This window comes from Strigops habroptila, chromosome 1 (assembly GCF_004027225.2).
Source record: "Strigops habroptila isolate Jane chromosome 1, bStrHab1.2.pri, whole genome shotgun sequence".
NCBI classification, from domain to species: domain Eukaryota; kingdom Metazoa; phylum Chordata; class Aves; order Psittaciformes; family Psittacidae; genus Strigops; species Strigops habroptila.
This window is the reverse complement of record NC_044277.2, coordinates 41,623,725-41,643,186: the sequence shown is the minus strand read 5'-3', so window position 1 is coordinate 41,643,186 and position 19,462 is coordinate 41,623,725. Positions and strand designations below refer to the sequence as shown.

Sequence of the window (19,462 nt, the reverse complement as noted above, 5' to 3'; positions counted from 1 at the left end):
TTACAGTGTATATATCATTATATCATTAAAAAACTTTTTTAAAATGCTGGGTCTAAGGCATATATGTTTGCAATTAAAAATATTAATTGATGTATGCCAGATTATATAACTTCAGGTTTTCATCAGGACAGTGATTTACTGGACCGGCGGAAACATTGCTTCAGTGTTCAGTCTGAATCTGGAGAAGATCTTTACTTTTCTGTGGAACTAGAGCCTGACCTTACACTATGGGAAAAAGCCTTCCAAACAGCAACTTTTTTAGAAGTTGAACGTATACAGGTGAGAGCAAACTGTCCTGGTAATTACCTTTTGGAACATTAACAAATCAGGTCTATATGAAATGATGGTGTAGTTTAAGAAATCCTCTGACCTCCTGCAGCTCTCAAATTGCTCTATGTACATAATTACATAAAAACTCTTTGTTGTCCTAGAAAACTTGCAAGCTAGCATTCAGAAGAGATCACCTCAAATATAATCAATGAGTTATTATGACAAGGTGATACGTTTTTATTAACTTTTTATTAACTTTTTATTAACTATTTATTAACTATTTATTAACTATTTTATTAACTATTTATTAACGTTTACTGACAGAAAAAGAAAAACAATCTATAGATCAGGGACATAAACAGCTGTTTAGCTATATACTAACATGATATTTTATTAGTTATTGGATAATGCAAGAGAACCTTGCAGGAATTAAATTGTCCTTGTAATGATCACGAATGAGAGTACACTGGGTAAGAGTGCTTACTGGATGCGAGAAAGAACAAAATTGTACCTCGCGTACATTATTCTTTTTTCACACATCTTATGTTTCTTGTATATTTACTCAATTGCCAGATGACAGAGCAGAGATAGATGACATTCATGTACAGATTACTAGTGAATTTTTATAGTGAAATTACGTATCAGAGTGTTTAAAGATAACACTGGTTTTTTCACATAACAAAAAAAGTCATAGTTGGGGTTCTTTTTGTTTAAAATAGAAAGAAAAAGTACCCACCAGAATTAGAATTCAGCTCATCCTAGTTGTTATATTGATGTTCTAATCATAAAAAATACATGTTCTTGGAATAGCTTTAGTTGATGTTGCCATGAGTAATTCTGTATACACATCTACAAAAGTTGTATTAGCTTATTAGCTGTGCAAGTATTGGCTAATGCTCACTTTCCCTGCACTCATTTTCAACATCTCCTGGGAATGCAAGTACTGACAGTTTTTTATTTAGACAAATTGTTAGTTAGTTATATGTTAGCCTTTTTCTGACCTATAAACCAACACATGCAGGTGGACTGAATTAGTATATACTAATGATTATGCATTTGGCAAAATTACACTGCTGTCAGTTTTAATGAGTATTACTTTTGTTGGAGGAACATCGAAGCAGGTTCAACTTTTTTCTTTAAATTCATGCACTCTGCTACCTTTTACAGGAGCTATTCATACCTTTTCAACTCTGTTGTGCTGAAAAACGTAAGTGTAGTTTTCTGCATAAAAATCACAAAACTATGTCCTCTGCTACTAAATATTTGAGGTGCTTTGTCTTTCTTGTGTAAGTGTAACATTGTTTATAGAAGCACTACTGTGCCATCAGTAAAAGAACGTGACAATTTTCTTGAATAACTTTTAGCCTAGAAGCCACTTCGTATTTGTTCTACTCTAATATTGCTTCATTCTTTAGCATTCCTAGTTTACATTTTTTTCTTGGGTTTTAGAATTGCATTTATTCAAAATTGCTCCTATGTCTCCAAAAAGAATTTCCCTAATAATCTTAACATCAGATTAATCTTAACCTTTCCACCCTTCTTTTCCCTCTACTGATGTTCAGAGTGGCAATCATGAACTCAAAGTAATGATTTCCTGAGACTGATTGATCATAGCAAATTTGTGAAGGTGATCAAACGGGCTTCTCATGATAGATTATTATTGTGGAACTCACATATACGATTTCACTTTTTTATTTTATTCCCTCTCTATATCTCAGTTTTTAAGAAAAATGGAATATTAAATTTTAATATAACTGGTCTTGGCCTTTTAATTTTTCTTTCAGCAATCTGATACTGCTTTCATCTACAAATTTTCTGATTTAGATAAAATCTGGTTTGACTAGGGAGTGGTGTAATTCATCTCCAACAAGTTCTTTCATTGCTCTGTGAGAAAAAAAAGGTGACAGGTTCAAAATCAAGGTATCAACTGTACGTTTTTACTAAAATTGTGTTATATACACTCATATTCATATGAATATTCATATTTCACATGAATGATGATCCAGCTGTGTACAGGTTTTCTTAGTATGAAATCATATAATTTTGAAAATGTAACTGCAGTTTAAAACTGCCATTTAAAATTAGTCAAATGTGTTGTATACTCTTCCATAATCATAGACATAATAACAGAGTTAGTCAACGAGTATAAATTGGCATTAACCTCCACAAGAGGTTAATTAGGACCCTATTCAGATGTAATTCTAAAGACTACATTGCAAATTAAAGTATTTTTAAAATGCTATAAATATGTAATAAATTCTATTTAAGCCTAATTCATAGTTTCTGCCAAAGGTATATGTAAAACAAAAATTAGGCGAGTGTTGGTTTGGTTGTGGTTTTTTTTTTTTTTTTTTTTTAAGAAATAAATATATTAAAGGAGAGATAGTCAAGCTGGAAATATTCAGCAATAATATGTAGTATGATATTATAGTGCTGCCATTGTGGTGTGTTACAGTCAGTCTTTAGTTTAAAGTAAGAGATGCTAACCCTTTGTCAGAATTACCTATTAAAAGAAAAAAAAAAAGGTATTTGAAATGGAGTTCCTTTTTCCTTACTATTTCACAACACTGTTGTATGAAGTACCTGAGATTATTCTAGCTTGCATAATGATGTACAGTTATATATGATTGTCAGGTTCACTTTGTGTTCCTGCTACTTTATGCAAAAATTTTCACCTCTTCCATATGAATTTTCCTGCTTGTTTGCACTGTGGTTGTTTTTTCCCTAATATAAGGGTTATTGTTTAAGCTGCTTTGCATTACAGTACTTCAGTGTTCCTCTCCATTGAAGTTGAATCTGAGTTTGAAAGTCTGAATTAAATCTTGGACCCATAGTATGGTTTCCCTTAGCTTCAGAGATAGTTTTACACTAGGTTTAAAACACTAGGTTTAAAGATTCTTTCCATAATTTAAACTGTATATTGAGGGAGTTGAATCTAAGGAACAACTTTGGGTTGCTTCCTTCAGCCCCCGTCTGACCCACTGAATTATTCATACACCCAATTTAAGATTCTGTATTCTGTGCAAGAACAAGAAATCAGTGCTGAAAGAGCTTCTGCTTTTTTGGGGATGGGAATGCTTCAGTTCTGATAAGGTTTTCATGCTCTGTGTAACAAATCAGCAACCAAAGCCAAACATCCACAGTATATATACTACTAATAGTCACTTCTAATAATTTAAAGTGTTTGTTAAATGTATATGAAATTTTAAAGTCTCTTCGGAAGAATTTCTGTATTTTTGTTTTCTCCAAATGTCTGAATTGAAAGACAAGTTAAAGAAAACGAAGAATGAGAAAAATCTCAGCAGTTAACAAGTGTCTGAAAGTTCACATTCCTACTCTGATCTGTGACCAGAATCACGTGCAAGTGCACACAACACATACATAAAGCAAGGGACATTCTTCCCCAAAGAAACTAAAATCTTGCTGTCCAGAAATCCTTTTCTTCTTGTCACGTTTTTGCTTCTCTGATTTATTTTGAACATCATGGAGTAAATGGTCCAAGGGTATAGACTGGTCTTATTTATAAGTAGAGAATAAATAAAGAATCAGCTACTACTGGTGGTCTGCATTACAATGGAGTTTTTTCCTACTGATAACCGCATTGAGCTGACTTAGATGATATTTCTCCACAGACTGTGGACTGCCTTTTGTAGAAAGACCCTCCAGTCTGGGAAGCAGGTTGATTTTAAGTGCAACATTGAAACAAGACTGATATGTCGTGTTTTTCATAAATCTTCACTTCTCAGTGACGCTAATTAGCCCAGGCATGATGCTGTGCTTAGGCAGAAGTAGCTGTGCAAGCTCAGCATGGTGCTGCAGTACACATTGTAGGTTGACCTGTAATGTAGAGGTGAGAGGTTAGATGAGTTAAGATGGCAATACATATTTTAAATCTGATATACTGTCTCCTTGCCAATTTTTAATTCTCAGTAAAGGCTTTTCGTCTGGTTTAGGTATTCTCGAGATCTACAAATAAAAATGTAGTTCACGTCTTGTAGGAAGTTAGCAGGATAATTCTACAAAACTGTATATTTTTTGCTTTGCATGCAAAACCTGAAGATTTTTGCATACAGGAAATCATTAAGTAATAAGTCACTGTGAAAATATATTTCTTACACTCTTTTTTCTACTAATGAGGTGTTGCCAAAGGCGATATCCTCTCCTTTTCTAACAACCCTGCCCATGGCAGGGGGGTTGGAACTAGATGATCTTAAGGTCCTTTCCAACCCTTACTATTCTATAATTCTATGTTTGGTTTACATATTCGTAGTAGTTTTATTGTATAGCTGCAGCTAATATAAATACTGTATGACTGCAATGCCATAGAGCTGAATCATTAATTTCATAATTAAAAATTTGCGGGGTTTATCTATTAATAGTTACAATGACTAAATGCTTCTTTATGAATTAAGATTTCATACATGTAGTGAAGGACATGAAGTTCTTTCAGTTTTGGAAGCTACAGGAACAGATCAGTCACTGCATTCGACCTCAACAACAGCAACAGGGACCCTTTCATTTACTGATGGACAGTTATAGCTTTTGAACAACTTTGGTGGATGACACAGTAACATAAGATTTACGGTTACTCAGCAATAATGCAGAATCATCTTGTAAGGCACATGTCATGGATTGGTTTCACTTCTGAGTTATAAGTGGACATGCTTTGCTAATAGACTGGCTTATAATGCTGCACTTCTGCCCTACTGCTAACCAACAGAAAGTGTCCTTGAGCTTCAGTGATGGATACCACTATGTTTGAAACCTGGAATCTAGAGCTTCAGGGTGTGTGCACGAAGATTAACCAACAACTATTTGCATTGTTGAGACCTGTTTTGATCAATGAAAGCAATTCACACAAATATTTCAGTTCCAGAAAAGAAATACATATTGAAGTGTAAGAACATCAAATTTAAAATAAAGAATCTATATAGCTATGAACTTCTACGTTTTCCTTCATTACAATGTCTATTTCAACTCTTAGAAGCTATTAATGAGCCTTTCAGCTTCTTCTGTTCTGGGAAAAGACCAGTTAGAATTCAAAGAGCCCACCTAAAGAATACACAGATAAAGGCACATAATTTATCCTTAATAATCAAAATGCCAAAAATAGTAATTTGTACTTTTGTAACACTGAAATTTTAATAACTTACATTGTCCCCATGTTTACAATTTATATTTTGGTTGACACATTATAGATGATGGAAATCTTTGTTCTCATTTTGCGTATTTAGTGTCCACAGCAGGATTTGAAGAATATAACTACGTTTCATTTAATCTGGAGGGTAAAATTTCTATAGAACAAGAATGGCTTCTTTAAAGAATTTACATCAGATTTAAAAATGTTTTATCATTTACGTATTTTGTGGTGAAAAAGTAAAAGTTTGTCGTTTTATACCTGAAGTCAGCCTTCAGCACAGTAATAGTCATCCTGGAAATGACACTAATAGACGTCTCACAGTATGTGTTGAAGTGTTACGTATGTTATGGAACAAAATAGATGCATAGTAGACAATGAGAAATTCTTTCAGAATTTCAGAGTTTCTCATAGAAACCTTTGAGATATATTGGTCCAATAGCTGAAGCAGAAAAGGTATTCCATATTATTACATCAGTTGCTACCTTGTATGAAATACTACCTTTTTTCAGTGATGTTTAGCAGAACACAAAAACAAAATAAAGAGCATACCAAAGACATATTTTACAAATGCATTTATTTCTTCTTAAAAAGCTAAAAGGCATATATTAATGTTAGAGAAAATTACTGGGTACCAAAACAAATAAGAGAGTTCAAAAATAATGAAACTTCCCTTTTACCTGTTGTCATTGGTAAACCACAGAGGCTATTCTGATTCTGATTTATTTTTTTCCCTAATAGAAGCAAAGCCTCTTTTTACAACTTAGAAAACTTAATCACTGATATCAAATCCTTTGATTTGAAATACATTGGCAATAAATTTATCTATTTATACACAAATAATTTGTTTCTGATAATAATTTTGAGCTATGTAAACATTAGAATAAAGAAACAGAAATACTGGTTCTGGAAAGAATTTGAAGTGTGTTCTGTGGCAAATACCTTCTCTGATTTTTCTTTTACAGTGCAAGACATATGCCTGTGTTTTGGAGAGTCATCTTATGGGACTCACCATTGACTTCAGCATGGGCTTTGTCTGTTTCGATGCTGCCACAAAGGTAAAGTTCTAAGTCTTTTTTCCATCACATCTTTATTCCTTGTTATTTTTTATATTGTGGGATAAGTAGTACATCCTCAAAATGTACTGATTTTTATTATTGCAAGAGATCATATCATGTCAAATCTCTGTGTTTTAGTTTAAACATGGGGATGATTTTAAAATGATTCGAGAAGTTGTATTCTGTTATGTGCTTTTATTGAAAAGTCAATACCAATATCAACTGGAAACAAGCATCAAGCCTTTATTATTTAATTTCACTTGAAAGCCCAGACTGATTCATTTTTAGGTTTCTTTCACTGATGCATCCTTTGTTTTGGGAGAAAATAATCTTGATTTCAAGCTGATCTGTGAGCTTTAAAAAGAACCTGCCTTTCTTTTCTCCTTTTTCATGGGTAGGAGTGTGTGTTATTACAGCAGTTCGCAGTTTATGTTTTACATATTTCTGTTTAGGTGTCTGTAAAAAGAGAAATCAGCCATGGTGTCTATGACTCATGCTTTTATCATCAGTACATTTTTTAAAGCTCAGTACAACTGATGAAATAGTTTGCTATATCAAGTGAGTAATATATCATCAATTTCCAGGTTATATTAATGCAAGTCCAGATCTCAGTAAAATCATTGGGAGCCTACATATGTTTGCATTTGCACTAATTGCTAATAAGTACTAACATGTAAGCAAGCTTTATTGCTATTACTTGACACTGCTGTTATGGGAGAGCATTGACTGAGCATTGGAATAGGTTGCCCAGAGAGGTTTTGGAGTCTCTTTCCCTGAAGATATTTGAGAACCATCTGAGCACAATCCAGAGTAATGTGCCCTAGGTGACCCTGCTGGAGAAGGAGGAGGTTGGTCTAGACCAGCCCTGGTGGACCCTTCTAGCCTCAAGCAGGCTGTGATTCTGTGATTCTGTGATTCTGTGTTTCTGTGTTTCTGTGAATATGAAATATTTTTTCTAAGTTCCACTTCTCTTTAACCATCAATTGCTGAAAATGCCCTTTTCTTTCCAGAATACGCTTCTATCCTTTACCTTAAATCCACCTTTCCCACCACATTACTCCATTAATCAGAACTCTTTAATTTTTCCTTCTCCATTTTACTGCTTGTTTGCACAAGGTGCGGTAAATTTGAAATTCAAGTACTTGTCTGTAAATATTTATTTTCATTAAGCAAATAATCTAATATGATTCCTCAGTGAAATACATGACTGTTCATTAGGAGGTATCACACAAAAGATCAGTGAAACAGTAAAATGCAGTGTCTCAGAAAAAAATGTGAAGGTTTCTCCCCACCTTCCAATAATACTACAGCAATATTTTTGCATAAAAGTAATTTGTATCTATCTCCTTCAAAGCTCTTTGGACTATTTCAAAACCACTATCTGCAATGGAAGCATATATTAAATTTCAGATAACAAAGCACAAGCACAACTGCCTTCATACATGTTACCATGGCTGAAGGGTGCGGTACCCTTTTGGTATGTCCTTAGAATATGTACAGCAGATGTCCAGAAAAAGGCTCTAGAAGAGATATTACAGTCTTGCTTTCTCAAATAAGTCATTGTGCCTTTCCAGTTGTAGAAAAATTTATGAAAACAACGTCTTGGTGAATAATATTACTTATAAAACAGATTCTTCTGTGTGTCTACCACATTTTGATGAGTAAATAAATAGGAAAACCATTACCTACTCTCCATCGTTTTACAGAAAGGTAAAGGTTGTGATTCTCTTAGCCAAAAATTTATTCAGATATCTTCATTAAGGTGGTGGCAGGTTTAGGTTATGTCTATGCTAGTCATGTTCTTCAACAATATTGCTATATGCACATGAACTGAAACATAAACTAGACATGTTTAGTTACGTAAGGTAATAGTATTATTTCTCCACTTAATGAAGGAGTTCATATGAAGTAGAAGTTTAAAATCTGTTTTCCAAGAAAAATCTGAGAAAACAATAATGGAAAACAGTTTGCAGGACAAGGAAAATATGAATAAACTTTAAATTAAATTACCTATGTCCTATTACTATTTACATATACATTTGTGCATTAAGAGTGTACAACAATCACATGAATTAACAAACTCAGTATTAAAAAAAAAGCTGCTATTTAAAATATCACATTGTTCATGAAAAAAGTCCACATCTAATTTTTTATAAGTTGCGTGAATTTTTACGATCAGTATTTGAAAATTCAGTACAAACTATTATATTTCCACTTCCAATGATGGGCCATCCACAACTTCTCAGGGAAACCTGTTCCACCATCTAACCACCCTCATCATAAAAATATTCTTCCTTATGTCCAATTTAAACCTATCCTCTTTTAGTTTAAAAACATTACCCCTTATCCTGTCATTGTAGGCCTTGGTAAAAAATCTCTCTCCGTCTTTCTTGTAAGCCCTCTTTAAGTACTGAAAGTGTGCAGTAAGGTATTCCTGGAGTCTTCTCCAGGCTGAACAAGCCCAACCTTCTCAGCCTGTCTTCACAAGAGAGGTGCTCCACCTCTCTGATCATATTTATGGCCCTCCTCCGGACCTGCTCTAGCAGGTCCATGTCTTTCTTGTACACATTTACTTCTATTATTTTGCCACTACTCATACCAAATTCAACCAGTCCTTTTTGGTTAAAGCTTAACTGAAAGCCATGTTCTATAGACTTCACTAGTTCAATGTCAGATAATTCATTCAGTCCATCTCTCAATTCTCAAGAATAACACTGCAGATGCAAAATTTTTTAATGAATTCAAAGGTGGCCTTGGACAAGTACTTGGAGGACAGATCTAATGAATATAATTAGATACTTTTTCTAATTATTTAATTACGACATTCTCATGTTTCTCAGAACACAAAGTGCACGTAATAGTTTCTGAGGACACCTGAGAAGTCCTGTCTTATATTTTGATGCAGTAGGATCTTCAATAAATCTTCAGGCAGTTTCTATTTTATACATAACAATGTGCTCATGGTATTTTAAGTTTTCTTTCTTAATCACTACTGAATCGACTGAACTATTTTCAATGGTGAATATTCACTAATAAAATGGAGTGAAGCCAAGTTCTGCAGCTTATGATTTTACCAGCTGTTCAGCTCTTCCAATATTTAAGCAATAATTCAATATTTAAATTGTTTTTCCCTTTTTACATTTCAAGTTAATAGATTTTTTTTCCAGTGTGCATGACAAATTACAGTCAAAATTTTATGAATGTTCGGAAACCCAAACTCAGTACCAATGCTCACGGATGAATTTACAGAGGGTAATGAAAGTTATGGTTTCCAGACAAAAAACATGCAACTCTGTGTGGTTTGTTTCCTTGTTTGCTGTCATTTAATCTTCCTATGATAGTTGACGATGTAAGTCAAAATTAGTGGTTAAAATCTGTCATCTGTGCTAAATGTATTTCAAGTCAAACACATCATAGTTCGATAAAAACATTGTTTCTATGTCTGCTCAGACCTATGATAAATAGAACAAATCTGTACTGTGATGTGATTATAACAGCACTGGCATAAATCATAGCAGTTTCTGCTGCATATCCCCTGCTATCTCTTACTCATTTTTTTGACTAATAGCTTGTAGAGCCAGCAGGTTTTTATCATTTAGAGCATTTGGTATGTTGCTTTATAACAAACTGTTGTGATTTTCTGAAAGGAGAATTAATAGTTTTTAAAATTGACTAGTTAAATCAAATTCTTACAACACTTCATTAATTAACTTCATAATTCACCTAAACAGTCTGTAAACTACCAAATGTAATTACAGATACAAAATAATTTCTCTTCCCTTTAAAAAGTGGTAACATATACTTGTGCTCTTAATTCTTCTGTACCACTCTCTAAAGCCAGTACAAGATGTCATCCCTTTTTTTTTTCAGTAATGAAGTACAGTTTAAAAGAGAACTGCAACATAAAAGGCAATCAGACATTAGCAAATGTTTGACTATGATTAATTTCTATCATGTAGTCCTTCATTTGCAGTAGTGATACATCTCAAGTGAAAAGGCCTGTGTACCTGCCTCATGTGTTGGTATACATGATCACATCAGCTCTTCCACTGTGGACTACTTCAGGAAATGCCCACCAGCTTTAATGCAATTTCATTGCATTATTTGAAATACAGTATGTCAAATAACATACTCTTGTTGAACTTGCCTCTTTCTTCCTTGCTGGTATTCTACTAAAAGTGAATTTAATTAATCTTTAAGCATGCCATTTAGGTATTCTCCTTTCTCCTATCTGCCTAATAAAGTTTCCAGATTCTGTTTAGTCACTCTTTGCACTACTAGGCGTCTTAGTATACAGCATCTACTCCAGATATATTTTTTTCTTTTGAGATATTTGAGATGCTGTTTTGTTTTGGTTTGCTTTTTTAATTGTGAAAAATCTAAAAAGATGCAAAAAGTTCTGTTGCAGGTATTAGAAGTCATAAACCAAATTTTACCGTAGGTCATTACTCTCCTGTATCAGTGCCTACTGGAGAAAACATTTTTTCCCAAGTCTGCACAATTACAGCGCATCAGTTCAGGTCCTACATTTGTTTAACATTAGCTAGTATATAGATGTCAATGTTTTAATGAGCAAATATCACCCTTTTGTGGATGATTTATCTTAGGTATGAACATAAAAAGGAATTGTGATAAACATTTATAAGTAAGGTCTTACAAGAATTAAGGATGGAGACTGATAGATTAAAAGGCATAACAAGATGTGTAAGGAAGTTTATCTACTATTCTGAAAGCTATCCAATGTATAAAACTACTTACTCAAATGGTATTCAGTAATTTATTTTTAACATGCTTCTAACAAAAAAATTGTCTAGTCTTCAGGTGTGTAGGTGTATATTCATAGATATATGTATGTTATATGTTTCTGTTTATACAGACATTCATTAAAATTCTTTTCTATAATGTGTGTATTCACATCATAGCTTGTATGAATAATGTATGTGTATGTTTGTGTGAGCGTACATTGCCATCTACCTACCTGTGTGAAGTGCTATGTCTCTACTCACACATTTACTGCTCATTAAAACAGAAATAAAAAATATGTATTTGTCAGAAGAGGAAAAAAAATCATCTCTTATAGGACTGAAAATAAATTAAAATGCTGCTGAATTATATGGTGATGCTAGAACAAAGTAACAAAAGGCTCCATAATAGCCCACAAGATACATATCAACAAAGCTCAGTGTACATCATCTGTTCCCTAGCAGACACCTTCATCAAAATAGAGAATACACTGTGAACAATAAATAGCATTGCAAATATCTTTAATTTGGTTTTCACACCAAAAGGCTACTAAATAACACAGAACATAATATATCTTAATTTCTATAGGAGGACACTCGATGTTTTCTAGGGATACATACCTTAATGTCTGTCTCGTCAGTCAGATAATACACATACAGCATATTGAAATAAACAGTGTGTAAAAAACCCTTGATATCCAAAGTTCAGTAATAGAGAAGGCCAAAAGAAACCAAGCTCACTTCAAGGAAGAGATTTATTAATGTAACTCCCATGAACAAATATTTATTCTGTGCTTAGAAATTGAAATGGTGACCGAATAGCTACTATAACTTTAATAGAGGCTGTTAAGCATGGTTCGTACAGTCTTACGTACTGTGGCTAGAAACAAAAAAATGCTGGTAGGTCATGCTTCAGTACTAAACAAATAAACTGTAGACTTTTAACATTCAGTGTAACTTCAGTAACAGACAAGAACAGTTATTTTATTAGGGCCGACTTTCTTGCTTTTTTTCCTTTGTCTCATTTTTGTTCTTCATTCTCTGTGTCTTCCCCTGTCTTTCCCTTTACAGTTATAAAGCTACAGGAGTTGACAAAGGAAATTGCCTTGGACCATAATTCTTTTGTAGTAAGACAGTCTCCAGAGATTGGTATAGCAGTAGAACTGAGCATGAACAAGATCTTAATCCTACTCAGTTCCCTACTGCTGCTACCAGTATGGACAAAGTATCGCTTTGCAAGAATGTAATCTTTCTCAATTTGGTATGAGACAAACAACCAAAGTAAGGCATATCCCAGGTGCTTGAAAACCCAGTTATTTTTATTCTTGAAAATAAGGACCTACAAGGACCTAGTATAAAAAAATTTCCTTAAAAGCTAAACAGAAGAATAATTTAGTCAAAGTGTCACAAAAAAACAAAAAATAAACAAAAAAAAGAAAAAAAGGCAGTGCTGGAAAAGTACAGCTACAGCTTTTTGCTTTTTGAAGATGCGGTGGAGAAGACAACAAAGGGATTTGCTAAAACTAATATTTGAAAAGTGACTTCTGACATCTTTTTCTTAATAAAGATGGTTTCTTGATTTACCCCACCATTTACAGTTGGTCTGAGATATAGCTGTCTAGTCATTACAAAACACTGACAGTCTCTTTCAGTTTTTTTCCAAGCATCCTGCTGAAGGCCAAACTTCTTTTGCTATTATGTGGTAAAATCTGTATGATTCATGTCAATGGGAAGTACAGAGCAAATCTGTATTTGGTGATGTGCACTGGCAGGTGAAATGATGCTGTTGCATGTGTGGTGCAAAAACTATTTCACAAGTAAGTTCATTAAGTGTAAATGGCCTTTTTGCAAGAACAGAACTCATAATCCAAAACAGAGAATGAAAGACTGTTTAATAATAAATTGAATGTAGTTCATCACTGAAACCATAGGACCCAAATGTATTCTGTTCTGGCTGGAGACTCTTATGTTGGCAAAATGCAGCTTTTTCTTTCCTAGTGATAACGCAAAATACCTTATATATCTTTGCTAAATTTTATAGCTATCACAGAGCCATGGACTAGTCAGACATTCATATTTCTATGCATATTCCTTAGAGTATGGTAAGTAAAAATACAGACACCCGTATTTTTTCTATGTTTGTTTGGTAATCCAGTCTCTGTTAAGGATAAATCAAGCTCCTCGACTGAAAACAAAACAAAAACCCTAACCGACACTCCTGGTCATACCTTACAGTAAGATAATTATGATGCATTCCCACTTTTCTGATACCATTTTCTAGATAGGAAGTAATTTTGTTTGATGTCATCTCATCAAAATTGTATGTAGTTTAGTCCAGCATTCTGAAGTGATGGGCATGAGTAGCAAACTGACATACGATATGAATGTGAAAATATTTTCTAAGGTCCCTTGCCGAATGTGTTCTAGATTTAGCACTAGTGCTAAGAATAGGAGCAATATAATTTTCTTCATTTGTGTGGCTGTACAGAACAGCAGCAAATTATTACAGGTGCTGAAGTCAATACCTTTTCTTCCGTGTGCCATGTATGTATTGCATTCATGTCCCATCTATAAAATAAAAATGTGCACGCAGAGAGCATCCTTGGGTAATTATAGCAAAATAACACTAGTGGAAGATGATAGGAAGTAATTTGGTTACAAAGACTAGAACAAATGAGACCTAGATGATTAGTTATAAATAAAATATTTCTCATTAAGAAGTATTAGTGGAAAATCTTGGTCCCAGATATGTCAAAGGAAAAAAAGTCCATTTAATTTCAGTGAAGACAGCATTTCACTTCTTTATGATTTCTGATTGCAGTAATTTAATAGCATCTCAAGAGAAGTCTTAAATCTAATTTGTCAGTTTGTCTACACTGTTTATTTGTTTGCATTGCATCCTGGTATTCTTTGAAGTTAATGTTATTAAATAGTATAAAATGTAAAAAGCAGTTTAAGCAATCTATAAATATTAATTGGGAAGAGGATTTGTATCTTATTGGTTGTTTTAATATTATGCATGATACATGCGGCATTTGCTCAGTGAGATTGTATTCTTACAGTGCATTTCTCAAAAGATGAATGAACTATGTCAGATTTTCCATGATCACACTGGATGCATCCAAGTGGTGAAGCTGTTGGTATTTTCAGCATATGCTATTTTACCTTAGTCCCCAGTTTCTAAACAGGTCTGCATGAAGTTATTCACAAGTTTTGGCTCTACTCATGGATTGAGAGTTCCCTTTTAAAGGCAATAAGTAATGCATACTGAGTTCTCATCTTGGTCTTCCATCAAGGCATCATAAAGTTGTGTGCCTCGACTTGAGAAGTGTCTCAGGATTCTCACGAGTAGCTGATGCCAGCATCAGCCACCGAATCTTTGCATTTGGTTGCAGTTTGTGCTTTAAAAGGAATTACCACCTGGTCCCTGGTCCATGTGTTAATTCTACTTTAGGGTCAACAAAAGTTTAGTGCTTCCTAAAAATGCTGTATATAGTCCTGTAAAATATTCTCAGTGGTGCAAGTTATGCACAGTTACTGATGATTATATAAGGAAAGCACTTGAAGAGAACGGGCTGCTCTTGTTAACTAAAAGAAGCACCATGTTAATGTATTATAGAGTGCTGAGCTTAGTAACACTGCACCTTCAAACCAGCAAGAACTTCTGCTTATATTTTATAATTCATAAAAACTGATTTAGGAATAACTTATATGGCACACACATTTAGGGTTGTTCTTTTTTTTGGCAATTTGTGAGAAAGCCAACATGTTTACAAATGTACGTATTGTTTAGAAGTCAATTTATACATACATATATTTGTACGAAATTATATCAACCTATATTAACTCTCTGAGGCAAGCATTAAACAAATGGTTCTGAGGAACTGTGATGTTTAAAAACATGAGAAATTCATTCACTTTGACAGTGGTATAGATCAGTATCCCCAAGGGTGCCTATTCCCAATGCAGGAGAATTAGCCTTTAAAATTAGAATTCAGAACAGTCACCACAGCAAGCTCTGCAATACTGAAGTCAGTTCATAGGAACACGAAAGATAAAAACATGTGAAACTCTCTCTCATGTGTTTATGTCACTGCTACCTCTCTGTGAAACTGGGTACTTTGGTGGGTAGGTCTTGCTTTTCTTTTCTGCTTGAGGTAGTCTTTGAATAAAATAGTTATTGAAAAAGAATAGGTCAGGTTTCTGTTCATTGCTTATGAATTTTGCTTATGAATTTTGAAAATGAAAAGAAAAAAAGCCACCCAGAACATATGAAACCGCAAAAAGAAGTAAGTGTCGCAAATGAGTGGTTTAGAATCATTCGAAGAATCACCATCAGAGGTATTAGCAAAAGTGGTTTTCACATGAATTTATGAAAAGTGTGATTTAACAGAATTCAATGGCAAAGTTCATTCTATTACTACATGGATAAAAAGTACAAAAGAAAATTAAGTTAGGATTGGGCTACAAGTTTTACACAGAGACCCTCCCATTGAGTCACAAGGTTCAGAGTAGACCCCCTTGCTTTCTAAACTCCTGATGGTGCTTAGGTGCAGCTAGGTCCAATCCTAGTCTCAGACTTGGACAATAGTTTATGTCTACAGGAATTAACTACATGGATTTCATTACTATTGATTGAGCATGCTATCAGCAACTTAGTGAGGATCTGTTGTAAATAAGGGGTCTCTGCCGTGGGAAAGGAAGAATCCCTCAGTCTCAGGTAAGGAATCTCAAAGCTCGAGAGGCATCCCAGCTCAGGAGAAGATCACCACCATGCATCCATGCTGCCTAGCAGGGTGAGCTCAAAGGTGGCTCACTTAGGTTGTCATATTCATGGGATAAAGCAGTTGGCTCACGTCAAATTGAATGTAATGGGAAAGGTATGCATGAGGCTCTTTGTACCCACAACTTTCTTTGTTCCTTGATAAATGAGTCTCAAAAAAAACACCTGCTACCTATTTGTTAATCGCATGATTGTTGTGCCAAGCTCATATGTATTGGTGCTCACTGTGTCACTCTGCTCTTTTGTGGGTTTCCTGGAGGAGTTCTTAGACTGGCTATGGCTCAGGCATTTATTTCCTTTGGACCCTGTACCAAACTACTGCTGGTTTGGTTAAGGGGGTCCAGTGTATCCATTCCAGTAACCCAAGGATCTCCAAGATAGTGTATTTTAAGAGAATGATGTGACTGATAGTCACAGCATCCTTTAGAATCTTGTACATCTGCTGCAGTTCTGGCTACGTAGGGGAGCACTTCAGCTTCTTTGGTTGGAGACAGGGAATTAAATGGATCTTACTGGGCATATACTTAACTAATTCACCCAATTTTAGCTATCTGCCATTGGACATCTAGTTTAAACTGTTTAGACTTTTAATATTGTATGGTACCTCGAGGTGTAGACACATCCAGTGTATCAGAGTGAACCAGCATTCATCTCAGTTCAAACAAGGATGAAGGAACTGTTATTAACAAATTGTCTAGAACAAAAGAAGTAGCCAGGATGACTAGGTTAAATGAAATAGCTTGTATTCCTGACTTACTAACTTAAAACTCACAAAATTTCCCCACTTTTATTTTTGCAAAAAGAACCCTCTTCCATGCTGACATCTTTGGGAAAAAAATGTGCAATTTGTTGAAGATCACTCAAGAGAAACAGTTAGTTCTTTCATTTGGGAGTCATTTCATGCATTGTCAATGGCATTTTTATTCCTTACACTATAGATAAAGTGTTTAATAGTCTCTGTGAAGTACGCTGTTGAAGTGTCAGTTCTCCAAACTTGTTTTGATATCCTGATGAAAGAAGTGCTGTATTGTTGGGATTAGTCTCAAAAAAGATTTTGTCCCCTCCACACTACAGACCCGATTTTGCGATGTACTTAAGTAAGAGCTGTTGCTAAGTAGGGCTTTCCAAATCAACGTTATGCATAAACTGAAGTGTGTGATTTGTGTGTGACTGTCATTCTCTTTCCTCTGAGTGGGAATGAAGCAAGTGGCAAAACTGCATGGTAAATGCCAAAGTTCTGCAGTTCTGTACAACCTTGATCTTCACTCGAACTTAGTCTAATTGGGAGTGACACGTACCCTGGGATTTTGCCTGCCCATCTAAAGGTCCTTGTTACTACTGTGCCTCTTTCCTGGTCTCCCCATACATCATCAGAGAAAGATAGCTTGTTTCTTTGGTTGTTCTCCTGAGATAAAGACATCATCAGTGGCCTTTACATTTATCATGTAGGAAATGACATGCTTAAATAGATTTGCTGTTCATTCAGAAAGCAATGGTCTTGATCTTCCAAGCAGATTTGTTGAGCTACAGAAGTCTGTGAAAAAAGAAGTTTACAGTGTAGGTAGGAAGTATGGCCACCTGAATGGTATACTGGGTTGGTTTGTTGGTTTTTTTTTTAACTCACTATCTACAGGACATAAGTAAACGTCATTGATCAAAAAAGATGAAAGGAATTGTCCACACTAGGGAATGAGGGAAGCTATTCTATGTTCCGTAGCAGATTGGTGGGCTCAGGAGGACAGCTTTTGAAACAAATATAATACAGTTTCACATAAATTGCCAAATTCCTCTAGTTTATCTGAAACAGAATGTCCTTAACTCTGTTTATAGTAGATGGGAGCTCACCTGTCACATACATACAGAGAGCGAAAGTGGTACTGAGATTATGGTCTTTTAATCTGCAAGGGGCAAATATATGGAGAGCATTTTAGGAAAAATAATTCTAAGACTTGTTTCGTGTACTCTGCACAGTTAAGGTTTGGGGTTTTTTGTCTTCAAGTTACTAAGACAAACACAGCTAACTTTATTTAGCTTTTGCAGGTTAGGGATTTTTGCCAGTCATTAACTTCAAAAGATTAACACATCCTGAAGTAAAGGGACCTGCGTAGATTTAGGATACTTGACAATTTTACCTCCCTCATATTCTGTTTAAGTACATACTACATCATTCATCGATATAGACAGAGGGCACAGATGGGAAGTGTCATCCTATGCCACTGAGAGGAAGTAATTTACAAACACTTAGACAAAAGAAAATGGAACAGCACTTTTTGCCTTAAGTTTCTGTGTTATCCAATCCATGTGAAATTAATGGGTCCTCAAAGTATCAGCACAACGTGAGTGAGGATGACCTTATAACTATGTGAAATACTACTGAAGTCACAATGAAAAATGTTAGTGCTTTGAAATATCTGGAGGGTAAGGATATCTTTAAATGACGCTCAAAATAAAAAATAGCTGATTTCCACTTTTAAGCAAAGTAGTTTGAAATGTACTTTTTTCTACATAAATCCACATTAGATATAAAAAAGATGCATTTCTAGCCAGCTGTAAATTTTATTAATTGCATGTTTATTCTGTAGTGCAATCTGTTTTTCTTTTCAGCAAGACACAATGTAATTCATAATATAACTACTTGAAATGCCACTGATATGCTTAGAATTAATGAATTGGTCATTCCTGAATTCCTGATTAGAGCTCTCATAAATAAACTCAAAGTAAGTTCATAGAATCATAGAATAGTAAGGGTTGGAAAGGACCTTAAAATCATCTAGTTCCAACCCCCCTGCCATGGGCAGGGACACCTCGCCCTAAACCATGTTGCCCAAGGCTCTGTCCAGCCTGGCCTTGAACACCGCCAGAGATGGAGCATCCACAACCTCCCTGGGCAACCTATTCCAGTGCTTCACCACCCTCACTGTAAAGAACTTCTTCCTTATATCTAGTCTAAACTTCCCCTGTTTAAGTTTGAAGCCATTGCCCCTTGTCCTGCCACCACAGTCCCTAAGGAAGAGTCCCTCCCCAGCATCCTTATAGACCCCCTTCAGATACTGGAAGGCTGCTATGAGGTCTCCACGCAGCCTTCTCTTCTCCAGGCTGAACAGCCCCAACTCTCTCAGCCTGTCTTCATTACAGGGTTTCCTTCTGTCATTTCATAATTTAAAAATGGATATTTGTTTTCAATTTTATATACCCTATATGTTAAAACAACTAGATTTTTTAATATGGAAAGAAAAGAGAGGACTTCTATGGCAGTTTATCACTTCAGATGGAATGGGGAATCCACAGATCATCAATGGGAAAAAAATTTTTGGATTTTGGCATGACAATGAATTTACTAACCCTCTCTTTTTTGTTTAATCAGGATTAAACATAGATAAAGGAATTTCAGAGTAAATTTAAAAATGAAGTCTTGACAGATCTGAATCACACACTGACAAAGTGTGGTACATTCATATGTGTACTTATAGTA

General features: G+C 34.8%; 1 protein-coding gene across 9 annotated transcripts in view; it reads left to right on the top strand.

Moving 5' to 3' along the window:
* SNTG1 (syntrophin gamma 1) overlaps positions 1-19,462 on the top strand; it is a 325,021-nt gene that overhangs the window by 286,128 nt on the left and 19,431 nt on the right. For all 9 annotated transcript variants that reach the window (XR_003993467.1, XR_003993462.1, XM_030499511.1 and 6 more), the window contains 2 exons: positions 127-279; positions 6,373-6,465. Coding sequence is in view for 7 of the 9 variants with exons in the window: in XM_030499511.1 (XP_030355371.1) it covers positions 127-279; positions 6,373-6,465 (246 nt within the window). In the remaining 2 variants the exon portion in view is untranslated. The remainder of the gene's footprint in view (positions 1-126; positions 280-6,372; positions 6,466-19,462) is intronic.